The 18,420-nt window shown below is 26.9% G+C and overlaps 1 protein-coding gene across 1 annotated transcript; it reads right to left on the bottom strand.

Moving 5' to 3' along the window:
- Positions 1 to 10,244: 10,244 nt before the first annotated feature.
- Positions 10,245 to 17,655, bottom strand: LOC107450271 (uncharacterized). Its single transcript, XM_016066031.4, has 5 exons — positions 17,478 to 17,655; positions 15,190 to 15,229; positions 13,724 to 13,767; positions 12,087 to 12,244; positions 10,245 to 10,751 (listed from the first exon to the last, which is right to left on the bottom strand). Exons 2-5 carry the CDS (start codon positions 15,212 to 15,214, stop codon positions 10,481 to 10,483), a joined length of 498 nt encoding a protein of 165 aa, XP_015921517.3. The 5' UTR covers positions 15,215 to 15,229; positions 17,478 to 17,655; the 3' UTR covers positions 10,245 to 10,480.
- Between the last annotated feature and the right edge of the window lie 765 nt (positions 17,656 to 18,420).

The following is an 18,420-nucleotide window of genomic DNA, read 5'->3' as shown; positions in this document are numbered from 1 at the left end:
AATTTTTCAGAAATGTCAAGTTAGGATGATCTGCTATGGCATTGTTAAATGATTAGTTTTACGAACAAAAAAATAAACGAAGAACAAAAAACAGCCATCCATCATTAAACAAATTAATATTTTTTTCTAAGAAATTTTTATTTTGCAAAACTGAATTACGTGTCATAAATGATTAATATTTCATTAATGTATGCTTACATCCAAATTGCTTACCCACTTAAAAAAGGCAGAGACAAGAAAAAAAGAACAGAATTAGCATAAAAAGAATATAAATTTCCACATTTTCTTATTAATCATTTTCTTATATATTTAAAAATAATGTTTTAATTAAATGAAATCAAACTATGATATGCATAAATTATGTTCAACTAAGCGAATAATGCTTGTAATGAGTTTACAAAGTATTAACTCATAAAAATTATTTAACAATTTCTTATTGAAATATGTGATTATGCTAGACCAGTCTCTCATATTTTACAGCTAGACAAAATGACTCATGGAGAAAAAAAATATTGTTAAATTACTGTGTACTTACTTGACTATAACGAAATTTCTGAAAAAAATCATAATTCTGGTTTAAAAAAATCCAAAATATACGGTATTTAAACAATTGATTTGGTATTTGATCGTACATATGTAAACGGTTTACCAGAAATTCTGCAGATCAAAATTATAGTTCTTATTACCACGCATTTACCACAAAAAAGCAAGACTGGAAAGTATATTTTACGAAATAAATGGTTTTTATGCTATTGGTATGGTATCCTTATAAAACTACCGAATTTTATCATTTTGCCAAATTTTGCCCTACATTAGAAAACCATATTTGATTGTTAATTTTATCAAAATAATTACCAAAGCATTTCGGTAAAAATGAGTAAGTTCTCTGGCGTTCCAATAAAGCCAGAAACACGGTAAGTTTTACCTTATTCTGTTATTTTTTCCTCAGTGCATATATAGCTTCCATTATTAGTGATACACATTTCACATATATATATTTTTCTGAATCGTAATTATATTATTTGAAATAAAAATTATCATTTGTTATTGAAATCTGTACCAGTGGCAATGAATGATATTAGAAAATGAAAAACTCTCACAGACTTGTGAAAAGCGCCGGTCTATTAATGTAGCAGAGATTCTGTGAAAAACACAAAACTGAAAAGCATTACCAGACGAAAATCCCACCTCCAATGTCCAATTAAGTTTCATCTTTACTGCTATGAAATCATTCTTATTGTAAATGGCTAAAAAATCTTATCATTTGAATTAATGGTTTTTAAACATACGAGTTGTTAGGGGTTTGGAAACTGTAAAGGTAAAAATGTTCTTAACATTAAACTTTGCGGTTAATTAGATGAATGCACTGCTGCCGGTTATTTTACATTAATTTTAGAATAAAACTTTTAAGAGTGCTTAATTTTTCTGATATTAGAATCAAAATTTTTAATTTATGGCTTACATATTTTTTGAGTGTTTATCACATGGACGTTCATAAAGTTCTTTTGATGCTATTGAAGATATTGTAAATTTTATTGGCATTAAAGCATATATATCCGCGCTTTGACAATATGCAATAAAGATTTTATTTCTTCACCGTAAAATTTTAATTTCATCATCAGTCATGGATGCCTTAAAAAGGTGAAACTAAATATTACGTAATTTTTCTACCACGCCCACACTTTCTTCGCATGATTTGATAGTATTTGAATGGTAAAACACATGATAAATAGTTACAGATTGCAATTATACACTGAAAAAATAACCATTTTTTCCAGATTTTTTCTCATATTTGACGATTTGAGCAGTTTTTTCTTTCAAAACGGTTCTACACTTTTTTTGACCTTAATCATAAACTGGCTAAAACCGACTATTCAAATGCAGTTCAGTCTTCGAAATGCAGTTTTTTCTATCGAACGACAATATTACATTTACTCAAATAATTTTCCGATTATTTTCTATAATTGTTTTGACTTTTCAGCAAATCAGAAGTTTCAGCAATTATTTTATGTTTTTGTACATCATTTCAATAAAACTGAGAATTGACTTAATTGTTAAAAAGATTCTCTATCTGATTATTATCATTCTTCAAATTAAGATTTTTTGATAAGTTAAAATGACAGAAGCATTTTTATAAGGGTGGGCTACTACAATATTAAATGTTCTTACACTTAAGTATGACTTTAATATGTTAGATTTTAAGGTAAATACTGTTACAGACTTTTCGTCCCAACATTAAAGCTACTAAAAATTGAGCTGTAAAAACATGACATTCTTTAAAAGTTTTATTTTTTGGGAACTACTCGACCAATTTCTCTCAAATTTTATGTATTTATTTTCTCGTGCAAAATTACATACTTTAAAATGATGCAAAATTTTTTTACCTTGCAATTTGAAATATTTTCGACTATTATTAAATAAAATAAAAAAATAATAAATATTCCCTTAAAGATGTTTTTTTAGTGGAATTACTTTTGGATAAACGAATTTTATATTCGTATGCAAAAAATAAAGATTTATGGATATATGGAGAATTACACAAAAACTAAAAATAACATTACAGGCTATAAACTTTTGCCCTATCTCCTGACTAAGACATTGGGACCATATTTTTCAGATTGCAATCCAAATCCGTCAAAAAAAATGTACGTTTGTTGTTTGTACGCTTGTACAAAAAAATATAAATGTAAGTACAGTGAAAGTACAATTTTGCGTCTGATTTCATAACTGCACTCATGCGTTAATATATTTTAGCTCGTCCCGTTAAACTATTCAGATTGAGACTGGAACATATTCAGGATAGTACATTTTTTGGCCCCCTGTATTTATTAAATATCCAAATTAGAAAACTCCTGAGCAGTACGATTGTAAATGAATTTGTTTTAAAAAACATGTGTGTTTTCTTTCTTCTTTTTTTCGTATTTTTCTTATTTGTACGAAGCAACTTAGACTGTGAAAGAAGTAAAATGTAAGAGGAAAATATAGATTTTGAGAAAATTATTTTAATACGTATATCAAAAATTAATTTAATACGTGGATCAGCTCTCCAAAGTAATGTCTGTATTAAATTAAGCAAAGATTAAAGAATATACATTTGGAATGAGTTATACATCATGGTTTTTAAAATGTTGCCACAAAAATTAATAAAATTCCTATATTTTGAAAATTAGAAAAACTTAAATATCTTTGGACAAAAAGACAACGAAAAAGAATTTATTTTTTCGTCGAGTAAAATTTTATTATAATATCATTTGCATGAAATGTCATTTTAAAATTTTATATTTTTGTTTTAAGTTACTCTTTTAAGACACTTTAAGATTAAACATAAGACATTTAAGACATCTAACATTAAGACAATTTAAGAGCAAAGAGAAATAAAAACCGTTAATTAAAATTTTCCTTTTGTTTCTGCGGAACTTGATTTGTTTTTTGTTATATTTAAAAATTTTCAAAGTATTTAACGACGCATATATAAAATTAAGTAATTAAATTTCGACAAAAATCAGTTTATGTTCTCATGGGTTAAATAAATATATCCTTTATTATTGACATTTCATTAATATCACAAAAGAAATCAATTGAGGGGTAACGTAAAAGAACTTTTTGAACCAAAGGAAGTTTTCTCAATTAACCCGGAAGCACTTCATTTGAGAAATGGGCAAATAATTTTGTTCATAGGGAAAACAAAAGACGTTGCAAGAAGAGGGTCACAAAAGAGGTTTCCAATTTACGATATTGCGTGGTGGGTCAAAGAGCAACAGTGAACGACTTTGCTAATAAAGGTTAGTGTTTATAGAAGTTTTTCAGCGCTCAATTTACGAACGAAAACAAAATATGCAAATAAAATATTTTATAATAAGGATATTTAAAGTGTAGACAATTGAAACTGTTGTTTGAGCAATATTGTGCATATTTTCTTAATAATAAAACATTAAAAAAATCTAAAAAAATTTTTGCTTTTTGAAGTTTATAACCTAATCATATTCTCATGCATGCTAATATTGATTAAAATGGGTTATTTAAGTTTTTAAGATTATTTTAAGTTTGACAGAAGTTAAGAAATGTGCCTGAGGTAGAAAATTAGGTTATATATTGCACCAAAAAGAAAAAAGAAGAAAACATCACAGATAAGCATCGATTTTAACTTCATTTATACCTCACAAAATCAACCTCATCTATAACTTAGAACCAATTTTAGTTTAGATTGGGTGAAATTATTTACCGATTAAACATACATATTTGCTTTAAGTGTCGAAAAATTAATCCTTACACCTCAACATCCGTAAACTGGTTGCTTTAAAGTTAATTTCCATCAGCCTCAAAACAGCCTCAAGTGTCAATAAAACAGCTTCACACACCTTGATCAATTATTAATTTAACACCTTGATTGATTAATTATTAATTAACACCTAGATTTAAAATTAAACAATCAACCTTGCGAGGTTGATTGTTTAATTTTTTCTTAATCAACTTCGAATAAACCTCAAATCAACCTGAAAAAAAAACATTAAATTTCTGTAAGGAAAAGCATCAATAATCGCTCTGTAGATAGATAGTAGAATATAAATTTAGATCTACCTTGAGCAGCAGTGTATCGTACCTAAAATATCTGCTTAGCAAGCAGGAGCCCTAAACAGTGTACCATTTGTTTAAATTATTTTAAAAAAATGTTGGGGAATTCCCTGAATGCATTGAGAAGACAATAGTTGACGAAATTTCTTCAAACATTGAACAATTCACGTTTTTTCATTAATCAGATTACTTTTTGGCGATAAGATTGTAAAAAATTATAAAATATGGCTCAAAGGCACAATGAATAAACAAAATTAATAAAATATAGCTCAAAGGCACAATGAATTGTCAAAAATAATAATTTTATTTCAAGCAATTAGTAAGAATAATTAAATATTTATAATATTTTTTACAGATTATGAATTATCGAATGAAACATCAGCTTTATGTAAGTTAACTCAACTGATTTCATTCAATTTCTAAGCATAATAGTAAAATTTCTAATTCTATCGAATTAACTCAATTGATTTCTTAATTTCGTATAAATTTGACTTAATTCACTATCACTGTTATTGAATCGATAACCTTTTTATTTTATTTAGATTTTGCAATTTTCATCAATACTGGTGAATTAAATTATTTCAATTTAATGCAGTCGTCTAAAACAAATACGGCTTTCAAACAATTTTTATTTAAAAACAAATTAAATAATAAGGAATTTGAGAAATGAAATTAATGATCATCCCATGCCACGTACCATATTATGTTTCAAAAGAGTAAGAGAATACAAGCGGAATTTTAAAGATGTCTTACAAAAGAGTGAAACTTTTCAAAAAAGACCTTTGAAGGTCATTCTTTAAACCTTTATGGAACAGCTGCCGACTCATTCATCTGGGATCCATCCATCAATTTTAAAATGCTGCCTGCCAAAACAGTTGCCAGCTTTTGGTGTTGTAATGGGACTGTCTCACTTTCCCTCAAAAAGTCAAATGTTTCAACCTATGCATCATTACTAGGTCGTGTTCTAGTTAATAGAATTGGTATGGTGCCTGAAAATTCAGATGGAATTATGGAGTAAACGATGAACTCGACCCTCACGATCCCATCTTACACTGTGTAACAAAATAAAGACCGGTAAATAACAGGCTTTATATTTGGATATTACAATGTACTTTGTTTGAAATAAAGCTCAATGCAACAATAAATTGCTAATAGCTTGTTAAATTTTAATTTACGTAACTTATATAATGTTGTTTTCTTCATTCTTTTCCACACGTTTTCTCAATTAATGTAATTGACAGTTTTGGAAAGTTGAAAATCTTTGGGTATTGTAGCGAATAGCCAAATGTTTTCAAAAGTTTTGGAATTTCTATTAGATAAAAGTACACAGAAACGTTTCGTTATATACATCGAAATTTTTAACTATCAACAGATTTAAAAATTTGCTGTTGAACAATTTAAGGATCTAAGTTAATTGCATTACGGCTTTCAATTGATTTTTGTTTCAGAATATGATAATTCTAATTGTCGCTTGATTTGCGCACTAAAATAAGACAAAATATAAAGAAAAATGTGAAATATAATTATAAAAAATGCAATATTATTAAAACTTTTAATTTAAAAATAATCTTATGTTTCTAAAAAGTGCCACTCCGTGAAGAAATCATCGTGAATGAAATTAAATAATTTAACATCCAAACGGCTGGTATCCGTACAGGAAAAAATTATATTTTCGATTTAAAATAAGTTAAAAGGTCCAAAGTCAATACTTAAAATATCAGCACCAAGTGCTGATATACGATTTGGCTCACTGAAATCATTCCCATACTGTAAGGTTTGTTTTCTTTTACCTTTCTGGTAAAAGAGAAAAACTGAATTCAGATTAATAAAACCAAAATATTCGGTATTTAAACCATTCATATGGTAATTTTTCCATTCATTTGGTAATAGTTTATCGCAAATTCCGGTTTTCAAAATTATATTTCTTATTACCACACATTTACCACAAAAAATACAAGACAGGAAGATATATATTACACGAAATAAATGATTTTTATGCCATTCTATTTGATATCCTGAAAAAATTACCTAATTTTTCCCTTTTATTAAATTTTGCTTTACAATAGAGAGTCATGTTTACTGTTAATTTTATCTAAGTCATTACCAAAGCGTTTCGGTAAAAATGAGCAAGTTCTCTGGTGTTCCAATAAAGCCAGAAACACGGTAAAATTTACCATATTCTGGTATTTGTTTCCTCCGCGCAAATATTGCTTCCCTTATTATTGTCTTTGAGAAATACACATTTCATATAAATATGTTTTTCTGAATTCTAATTGCGTTATTTGAAAGAAAAATTGTCATTCATGATTGAAATTTGTACCAGTGGCAATAAGTGATATTAGAAAATTAAAAACTCACACAGACTTGTGAAAAACACTGATATCGGTTTATTAATGCCGAAGAAATCAAATCTAAAAAAAAGTACCTGGTCCTTGACTAACTCGCTTGTATTTCTTAACATGTGTATCATTTGTTTGTAAAATAATAAGCGTTTAAATATTATAATAACAATACTTTTCAATTATATCCAGTTATTTATGATATGGTATGACAAATAAATAATTAGTTTTTTGATAAAAAAAAATTAAAAAATCCCAGATTAAATTAGTGTGAAAAGTACTTGCATCGTGAGTGCAACATTCAAAAAATCCATTTTAAGGTAATATTCTGAACCATAACTTTTACATTAATATTTACTTACAGCGATTGAGGGAAATTACAGTACGTATTACAGTAAAAATTATGATATATCAGGATTTTTGTTCCATAAAATTTTACGATTAAAATTTATATTATTCTGAGGAGAGTACCAGCATTCAGGGTGCCAGAACTTTTTACCGTAATTTTCTCCGAAATTTTTTGCAGTTCACAAGTGTTGCTTGCTGAGAGCATAACTGTAGTATTAAAGGTTGCAGCGAACTATAAGTTACATTTAATATTTTCCTGTTACAACTTTGAATATTTGTCTTTTAAAAAACCCAATATCTCGATACAGTAAACATTATTTTGACACGTAGTAAATTGAAGTATGAGAGTGATAACCGATTCTTATGCCTTACTCTATGAATACCATGTTCTTGAAGCTGCTAGCCGTAATTCTCTCACTAGATTAGATACAGGGACTCTAGCTAAAAAGTGGTGAAAAAAAAGTGTATTTTTTAAATTTGATTGTAATTTTTTGAAAAAAATTGAAAGCTTAATTATATATTCGGTTAAACAAAATAAAAAAAAGACGAAAAATTATTTCTAAGCATATTTTCAATGTAAAATATTTACGATGCGTGTGCTAACCAACTTCTTAGTATTCGCAACAATAAAACATATCAAAGTAGATTTATTTCCGGTTTTTTAAATAGGGTTAAATGTGCAATTAAATAATTTCTAAAATTCAGTTTTTTCTACTATGCATTATTCATCATTGCAAATATCGTTTTGATTAAAAATCAGCCAGTTGATTAAAATTATAAACTTTTCATAATCAAAACAAATATCAAATTGTATTACGTGATATTTAATTAGTTTTCCTGAATTCATAATTAAAATTTATTTAACTTTAACAAAGCTATTCTTGTTTCGCTGGGTGGTTTTAAGCAGAATTCCAAGCTTAACACAGAACTTTAAAATTAAATAATGTCAAGGATTTGTTCGTAATGACCTTAAACTTAATAAATAATAACTAACTCAAATAAGCTGAATTCTTTTTCTAACTTCAGATAATTAATCAGATTTTAGAGAGTTAGAGGTTACCATTTGTCATCAATTAGTCTCTTCCTTTTCAGAGGACAATTTTGTTTTTATTTGTAAGTTTTCTGAAACCAGTTTTAGAATGTTTTTGATAGTATTCTTTAACTAGAATAATATTTTAACTAGAGTTGTGATTGTTTCGTATTGAAAAATGTTAATAAAATTGTTATAGGAAAGCTGCAAAAGTAGTGGAATTTAAGTAAACGTCTAATATTTAATACGTTCTTAAGGTATCCGACTAGTTTCAGCAACTTTTTTTAAACTAATAATGTGAACTTTTAAAAAAACTAGCTTATTTGTTTTATTATGTGTAAAAACTTGTAAAACCTGCAAAAATTAATATTAATTTATTTTATTTTTTAAATAACCATGTATAGTTAAAAGTAAGGCATTTTTTGTATATACGTTAAACACTGCAAAAATATTCTATCTCCCAAAACAAAAACATCCTTTGAGGATTTTATTTAGAAGGTTATCAACAATGTTTTGAACCACCATCTTAAAAACAAGTGCATATACTACTGAGATAGGGATCAATGTAGAAAAAACAGCAAAGTTGTAAAAATGACCGAGCTTGTTTTCGCTGAAATTCTGCTTTTTCTTAGTCTGTAGTTCAAAAAATGTGTGCTGTAATCATAAATGTGTGCTATAATCGTAATGTGTGCTATAATCATGAAAAATTGTGTAAAATTATTATAAAGGAACATGAAATATTATACTTAAGAATTTGTAAAATGTGAAAATATCAGATTTTGAGATAAGCGTATTTAAAGACTTAAAATTATTAGTCTGTACTGAACTGTAATGTATTAAACATCAGAGCCCACGAGGCCACTTGAAATCCTTAGTCAATCCACTCTTCTCATTTTGCGCAAAAACTGTTTTTACTTTGTAAATAATTGAAGTACAAACAAAAGTCAAATATTTTTAGAAAGCTAAGAGTACAAGAATTCTAAATTTATAATAAACTCAATTTCAAAACTGTGTCCCAAAATCAGGTCTTTGCACTAGTAAGATACCTTTTAAGGGTGATGAAACAAGATTATTTCACTCAAATGGGAACTTAATGTCAACAATCAAATGGAAAATTGACGCATAGCTTCCCCAGATAATCAATCTAAATTTACATGCATATTAAAGATAAATCATCGTATGAAGCATTGATAACATTAATATGTTTAAAATATTTTTTGAACTTCAACACATATTTTTAACGATATATAAGATCATACTTTAATCTGAACAAATTTTGATGAGGAAAGATTGATATTTTTTCCAATGGCTTTTTTAAAAGCAAACCAACCAAAATGTTAACTATGTAAGAGCTTTATGAATATTTTCACCACATTTCAATACACTGTGACATATATTAAATGGAATGATAATTTTATACAAAAGAAAATTGTCTAAATATTGTATTAATTCTTTGATAGATGGATTTTGTGTTCAAATGAAATATGAAGGAGAGGTTATTAGGAATTTGCCTTTCTTTGATTCTGAAATAAAATGTTCCAAAAACGGTGAAATAAACGCTTAATTTTAATTAGTTAACAGGTATATTTAAATTGGTTCAAGCTAAGAAATTAAAATAACGAATCTTCAAATTAAGATACACAAATGTACAAAAAAGAATAAGTGTATCCATGTACTCCATGAAAGTGCAGTATTGTTTATCGAAGAGTCAAATTAAACTGTATTTAAAAGAAGAAAAAAAACATTATTTTATTCTTAAATTATCTAAAAAAAATTTTAAACTAGTAAAAGCATATTTTTAAACTGTAAAGATAATTGCTGTTGAACTAAATTGTAATCAACAATTTTAAAAATTAATGATTCGAATGATTATAAATTTAGTTATACAGGAAATTAAATGCGAAAACGAAGCAGAACAACATATAGCGTATAAGGCTAAATAAAACAAAACATAGTACAATTGCTAAATAATTTTAATTTACAAACGATAGTACTCTATAAACCAATTTAAAAAGAGTAAATAAGCTTCAAGAGAATAATACATAAAGGAAGAAGAAAAAACGGTATATTAAACCTCAATTGCCTATAACACCCCGCACCATAAAAGCTAAATCACAGATATTTTTTGTTTCAATTTTTTTTATAACAATAGAAGAACAAAATATTATTTTTGGTGCCAGAAAAGTCAAAGTTAGCCCCTGCTTGGTCGGCGAGTCGGTGTTGATGGTGCTGGTGCGTCGTTTCTATTAGCGGATAATCTGTTGACTCCGGGCACAAAAGCTGCAGCGTTTTGAACATCTTGATCATTTAGGAAAGGAACTTCTGGATCCCCTTGGAGAACATTGGAATTCAAATAAAAGAAATCAGGAGCCCTGTCACATGGCACTGCTTCTTCGGGATATGAGCAAGTAAATGTGAGTTGGTTGAACACTGTCTGGTTTCCACAAGCAAAACTCCATTGTCTAAAAAAAAATAATTTGTTTAGTTAATTTGCAAATTAGTTTCGCATAATTCATTTGTTTCGTTCATTAATTCATTCGTTCGTAAAAATTCATTTGTTTCTTAAATTGGTTTATTTCGTTAACAAAGATTTAAAGGTTTCAACTTAAAAAAAGTTTTGCTTGCAAATTGGATATTTGAAGCAAAAGGTGGATATATTAATGTAATTTTTTGAAATTAGATGTAGATTGTAAAAAAAAATCGGATCAAATTCTGGTAAAATGTGCCGGTACCTTTTACTGTGAAATTTATTTTTAATGAAATAACAAAAAATCTGATGTACCATGATTTTTAGATTTATAATTACTGTAAAATATCTCAATCAATCTAATTAAATAAATATTGTTGTAAAATTAACGGTATAACATTTGATGATACGAATGGATTCTATGATATAATGATTTTTACGGATGATGCCAATAGTGCCAAAATAGTTAATGATCAAATTATTTCATCTTGCTATTCGATCCGGAATTCCTTACATTGTAGTGCAACTTAAAGAATTGTACACTCTATAATTTTATTGGCATTTATAAAATGTAAAATTATGTAGTTAATGACTGGTTCTTAACAAGAATAAATAAATTAAAATGCATCTAAAATATTTGGATATAACATTTATATACGTGTTTTGAATTATCTTTAACACTTTGTGGGGCAGAAAATTTTAATCGAAAAAATTGACTGAAATTACTATAAACAATCGCGCATGCATTCAAAGAAAAATATTTTACTGTATAATTTCACGTTTTAAAATTTAAAATTTTGATAAAAAAATCAAGTGTTTAAGAGGTAAAACCTGATGTAAATTTAATAGTCATATTATAATCGAAAGTAAGGTGGATAGATTTTATTCCACCTTTGACAAATTTATCCATTATTATCATTCATGGCATTCCATTATCATGGCATCCATGGCATTCCATTCATATTATCCATTATTATCATTCTGCACATTCATGAAATGTTTATTTTATTTTAAGCGAGCAATCTCATCAAGAAATTTTTCAAAAAATCTGCTTAATTTAACTGACATTGCAAACAGTTTTTCTTGTATTTTTAATTGTGTTTATTTAACCAGTTCTATGATCAGAAAAATGGAAAGCATAATAGATAGAACTATTTCAGCTCTAGAATTTTCTATCAATAGATTTAAAACTACATAAATTTATTTTTCACCATCTTAGAAAGTAATACAGAGATAATTTCAAAAATTAAACTCATATTAGAGCTTACAATGAAATATTTTTAAGCTCATTGGTAGAGAATAATTAAAAAAAACAGGATGCTGGTCTTACCGTGGTCTACCTTCTTCAAAACCATGACAGACGTGAAATATTTGGCAGTTATTATCAACATCGGCATAATATCCATCGCCACCACAAGAAAAAGTTGAACGAATGTCGTTTAATAACAGATTTGTACCATCTGGCAAATCATAGGCAGCTCTTCGTGTCTATAATAAATACTTCATTCTAAGAATCGAATTTTGTAATAAAACTAGTATAAATCCACATAAAACTAGTATATATCCACATAAAAGTTTCTATTTATATTTAATCTAGAAGTTTCCCATTCAAATATGATTTTCATTCTTTTTCTTCAATTTTAAACTTGGAGCACGTATTTGAACAATGGGGCCCCATCCTCTGGTTTCCGCCACAAAATAGGGTTTGCGGTCTTTTTAGAAAATTGACACTTAGGTTTCTCGAGAAAAAAAATCTATCTCGAATAAAGACTGAAGTTTTTTTATTAAATAGCTAGCAAAGCATACTTAGTTTATTAATTATATTATTAAATAAATTATTTATTTTTTCATGGCGTAGTCTTTATAACGAAATTGAATAGTTTTGGATGAAAATTTGCTAACCTAAGTGTCTCAAAGTTTTTGTTCACTTATGATAAAATCAAAAGTGCATAATCATGACTTTTACTTAAAAATAAAATTAATGCTAACAATAAGTTTCTTAAAGCCATTAATTTTTATTGAATAAATAAAGTGTTTAAAAGGGAAGACAATTCTTTAATATATACTAATAATATGTGCTAGTAATTCTATGGTTTTACATGCATTTGTATTTCGTAGTCTTAAATTTTCATAAAAATGCTCCATTTTAAAGTAAGCGAAAAATAAGTTTCAAATGATCCTTAATTTTCAGTCCAATGTAGTTTTATATGTATCACATATTTATTTATCACACATTCATTATATTATATTCCAACGAAACAACTCTCAATTTCATTGTCAAATGCTCTTTTCAAAATATACGTAGAATATATCTAGAATAGATATAAAATCTATATAGAATCTCAAGCAATTAACAATTCTTTGTTCTCTTCTAAAAAGTAGGTAATATTTTTATTCTTCCAGATAATTTTATTGTACGAACAAATTTTAAAATTCAAGTTTTCAAATTTAACTTTCTTTAAAATAGACAAAAATCGAATTAATATATGTCTGAAAAACTGTAATGGTCAAATACTCTGTTATTTGCAAAGATTCTAAATGCCATTTACATTGCAACTCAAAACTTCGTTCTTACGTGAAATTCTCTGTTAGAAGAGTTTATTTTATGGAGATTCCGTTGTATATCCTTCTTTCAATCATTTGTTCAATAAATGATTCTGATCTTTTCAAAATCAATAATTTATTTGTTAAATAATTCAATATCAATATGGATCCCTTTATCATGATGTCGTTTTGATTGCAGTCCGTGAGTTCAAGAATAAGGGAGAGAAGATTGTGCCCTGGCATTGAGGAGTTAATATTAGACGATAGTGAAAAAATTTCTTAGTAATATTCATTTAAACAATAAAAGCCTAAAACGTATCATATGAGAATATTTCTTCTGTTAAAAACAATTTGTTTAAGAAATTAGAAGTTCGGGACTCTCAAAATCATTTACTAATCTCTGATCAAAAGGAAAACACATACCCGTTTGGGAAAGGCGGAAGTTACTGCTAGACAGCATAGGAAAGCTGAAAATAAAAATGATAAATAAACAATGATTAATTAACAAAGTAAATCTGAATTTATTTTATAAATAAAAGATATTTAATAATATGATCACGTGAAATCCTAATCTTATCCCTTAAAGTTATACTACGTCTTAGGGTAAACAACAAACATCACACGTTTATTTATTCTATCTTATTAATAATATTTTCCTCTAGCGTAGTAGTTGCGTGGGAAGAGTTTATTTTTTGTATTTCGTAACAGTCCTAAGTAATACATCCAAGTAATACAAGATTTAATGCACATTAAATTGGAATTAATTTCATTGGTAATTAATACATTTATAGAAAATGGGTTTATAATATCAAGCGTAAACTACTGCTGATTGTAAATAATTGAAAAAAAACGAGCTTTAGTTAGCACTGTTCAAATTGTATTGTCAAGTGTTTTCACAAAAAATAACTCCACCGTCAAAATATAACTGTAACTAATTTAAAATTTTACTGAGAATCTATTCAAAATTTTTTTCAAAAATAACTGTTACTTGTAGGTTATTGATCCTCAAGATGTAGAATTTTTATACCCGAACCTGCTTTCATATAGATAAACAAATCTTTGAAACAAAAGTTTTTTGTTAAACAAAACAACGTTATTATAAAAACTACTAGTAACAAAAAAGAGCATTAAAAAGTAATATTGAAGTAACTATGCTTATGATAGCATATTATAACGTAATAATTAACGACAAATGTATGGTTATTCTATGTTCTATGTTCTTGTTTGTTTCAGGAATATTTTGTATGCCTTTTAATGCTAATATTTACGCGAAAAATTTAAAACCAATGAAAACTGCTTTAAAGCATCAACAGCTTACTCTTAAAATTAGTGTGTACTATATAAAATTACTGATGCTTTGATAATTGTAAAAGCTGGTGAAAATAATTTAGGTAGATAGACAAAATGTTTCTTAAAATCAATCAATAACAAACCACTTCGGTAAAAACTACTGAGTTTTTTGGTGTTCTCATAGAGTCAGAAATATGATAAAGTTTCTATATTCTGGTCGATTTGACTATACTCTTTTTCTTAGTATTATATCAAACATTAGATCCACATATGAATTTGTTGCTAAAAAAAATATGTGATTTTACATGATTTAAGAAGCATAATCGTTCTATTTAAATTACCTTGCACTGTTAAACTGTTTTGTTTTCTATTGGTTTTGATACTATTATATAAATGTATTATTTAAAAAGGAAACTAATACAACTTCTTCAGGTTTTCTCGTTATTTATTGAGAAGTTTATTCCAATGGATTCGATTACTATACACAACACACACAACAAGAAACTTAATGCGATGATATAAAAATCGGATTTGTATTGTGAGCTGTTAAATTATATCAATCTGAGTTTTCAAACTGTATATTTTATAATTAAACTTACTTGTAAACGTTGCTGTAAGTATCATTCTTTATTTCAACACCTATTTTTTGAAGAAAATAATATTTAGTTTGGGATTTACAGTATACAAACAATAGATATTTAACTATTGCAATTAATAAATAAACTTTGTTCTTTGTATCAAATATTTTATATAAATATCACAATTAAGTCTTAGATAAATAATTATGTATTTAAATTCACAAAAACTTACTTGCACTTCAAGGCATGTTCAGAATTTCAAAAATTAATATACTACTTTTCTTTGTTTTAAGCCGAAATCTAAAATTCTTGGAAAAAAAATATATCCTTCATAATTTTTCTTCAGGGTTAATTATGAAGGCATTTTATATAAGAAATATAACTATTATCAGTTTTTTTGTGAGATAATTCACCAAATGTAATTTGAGAAATAAATTTTATTTAGTCAATTGTCAAAATATGCATCAGTTTTACCAAAGCTAATTTGTGCATTTTATTTTAGTACATACCTCAAACAGCATATGCATAATACTTATTACGCAATGCATGCACAAAAATGCTTATTTTAAGGTGTAGTATGCAGATGAGATTTTATTAATGTTTAGCAAAATGATTTATTTTCAGATTGGAACTTGTAGTTGCATAACTCTAGGTTCAGTTACGTAAAAAGCAAAAGTTTATAACTAAATTTAGAAATCCAAAAGTTAGAAAAGATCATTAACTTAAAAGTAAGATTATGCTAGTTATAATAACACTTGTGATTGTTTTGAAACTAATCATAATTTAATGTGAAAAGAGATTTTTATATTATCTTAATCCATTCATAACCTTTTCATATTACAACATTTTATCTGATTCCTTTTATATTGCTATACATGGTTCTATACATTGCATATTATTTTTTATATTACCATATGTTATCGTACTTCGTTCATTAGCTGGGATTTTTATATCACCGGTAGTAATAACCATTTGCAATATGATTAAATTGCCATTTATCGCAAATATTTCAAACTATTTTTTTCATATATCCTATGTTTGCCTTTATATGTGAATACGCAGGTCACATTTTTGATCTTTCTGAATAGTTATTGTTTTACAGCTTTCTGAAAAACGAAAGCTATAGTCTAGAAAAGCTATAATACATCATGTTAAAACTGTACTCACCCAGTACCTTCTGCTAATATACTTTAAATTGTATCGCAGAAATTAAGTAAACAGGTAAACTATTGTAAATTAAGTGATTTACTTCCAGAAAATTAAAAATTTATCTCCAATTTGTAGTTTAAGCATATTATATTTTATTCAAGTAAATTTTCATAATGTTTCCATGTTAGGATTGTTTTCTTACTACAGACGTTTAAAAATGAAATTATTGTAATGAGATAACTATTTTTAGTTTACCGCAGAAATAGAAATTACGTTAGAATTACGTTCGAAATAAAGATTGTATCTGTGAGTCACACCACTTGGATAACTTGATAATAAGACCACCGTTTTGTTTATAGATATAATCATTACTCATGAATTAATGTAAAATTTTCTTGTAAAGTTTGGTAAGCATTCCATTCTCTGTGCATTTTAAAATTACTTTTTTTTTAAATGTTGCTAAAATGAGTATACGTTCAATAAAATGTCCTATACGTTATATTTTGATGTTAAATCATTATTAATGACCAATGTTAATGATAAGTTTTCCTAAAGGTTTTCGTTATTACATATCTAATAATAAACAATTATTATTAGATATGTACTATTATTATTAGAACGAGTACTATACCGAAATAAAATAGTTAATATACTACGTTTTAGATGATACGTAGTGGGTTTATGAGTCACCGTTGAGGTAAATGTCTTTTTATTAATTTATAAAAAACCAGGTGTTATTAAAAAGGCATTTTAACTTAATTAGAAATTAAAAAACATGCTTTTTTTAAATCTTTATAAATTGTATAAGTTATTAAATACTTTGCTAGAAATTAAAAGTTTTGAATAAAATTGTATTTCCGTCAATTTTAATAATTTAGTGTACCAGAAAAAATTTAATTTATTAATAAAGGAAAACAAGTCGTAACACTGTAAACAAAAATGTATAAATAAAACACTTCGTGCGTCAAGAAATGTAAAAAATTTTACAAGGCGAACATTTCGAGACTTTTCCGTTTTATTGAAATTTTACTTTTAAATTACAGACTGTTTCGCGAGAAGAAAGTTTTCAAAACACCTAAAACAATACATTAAATGTGCTAAATCTTACATAAAATTATAAATAATATTAACATATTTAATATGCATGAAAAAAAACTTACTAGGGCTTTCAATTGGTAAAAAGATACTCTTCTTGCGTAAACTATACAAAAATTGTTATAAAAAGTTAAAAATCCCCTTGCTTTTCTGTTTCATCAAAATTCTATATTTATATACACTGTTTCGCTAGAAGAAAATGAATTAACGCATTTAACACTTCTGACAACCAATCAAAGCTGTAGTAAAAAAATCCATGTCGAATCCGTGCGGCCTTGCTAAAAAAAATTACGCCTCCTACCTTTTAGAACAAATAACACTTTTCCTGTGTTAACTTTATCTCCATTACAATTACAAAGAAGCCCCTTTTTCAGAAATTTGACCTTTTGTTGTAAGACTTTCCCTCAGAATCAAAAGGAGGCGCATGAGAATGTGTTTTTTTTCCTGCCAGATGGATATCAAATGATGTCATATGGTGAATTGCAATTGACCATTTGTCAATAGGGTTAATGTGTCGATTCCTAAGTAACAGTTTTACCAACACCCGTTACTTTGTAAAGAGTTTTTTTGTTATTAGATTCGTTCAATAATGATTTTTTGGAGTGAAATACTTTTTTAATGAAAGTTTACTTAGTTTTTTGTCCCTTTCTTTGGTTTCAATGTCATTTTTGCTGGATATTCATTAGGGTCAATTTTGGGAACCTCTTTACGCCATTAAAATGCATTCTTTTATTGCTATATAATGAATTATGGAATAGCGTATTTGAAAAGAATTGAATATCCCTTTTGAGCTTTCCTTCAAATAATTAATAATAACAAAATCATAAATAATTGAAAACATGATCATCAATTACTCGCAAATGGAATGTTGGCGCCAATATGTTTTCTTATTTCATTATTTGAGTAATTTAGATCTAAACTGGAATATCAACAAGGTTTATCATTTTCATCTTTATGTAATGATGAAAAGGATAAAATTGATGGTGGAACATGATTGAAACACCCAAA

This window comes from Parasteatoda tepidariorum, chromosome 1 (genome assembly GCF_982258835.1).
Source record: "Parasteatoda tepidariorum strain Cologne lab strain chromosome 1, Ptep-v5.0, whole genome shotgun sequence".
Taxonomy (NCBI): Eukaryota; Metazoa; Arthropoda; class Arachnida; order Araneae; family Theridiidae; genus Parasteatoda; species Parasteatoda tepidariorum.
The sequence above is the reverse complement of the archived record's forward strand: the minus strand, read 5'-3'. Positions and strand labels throughout refer to the sequence as shown.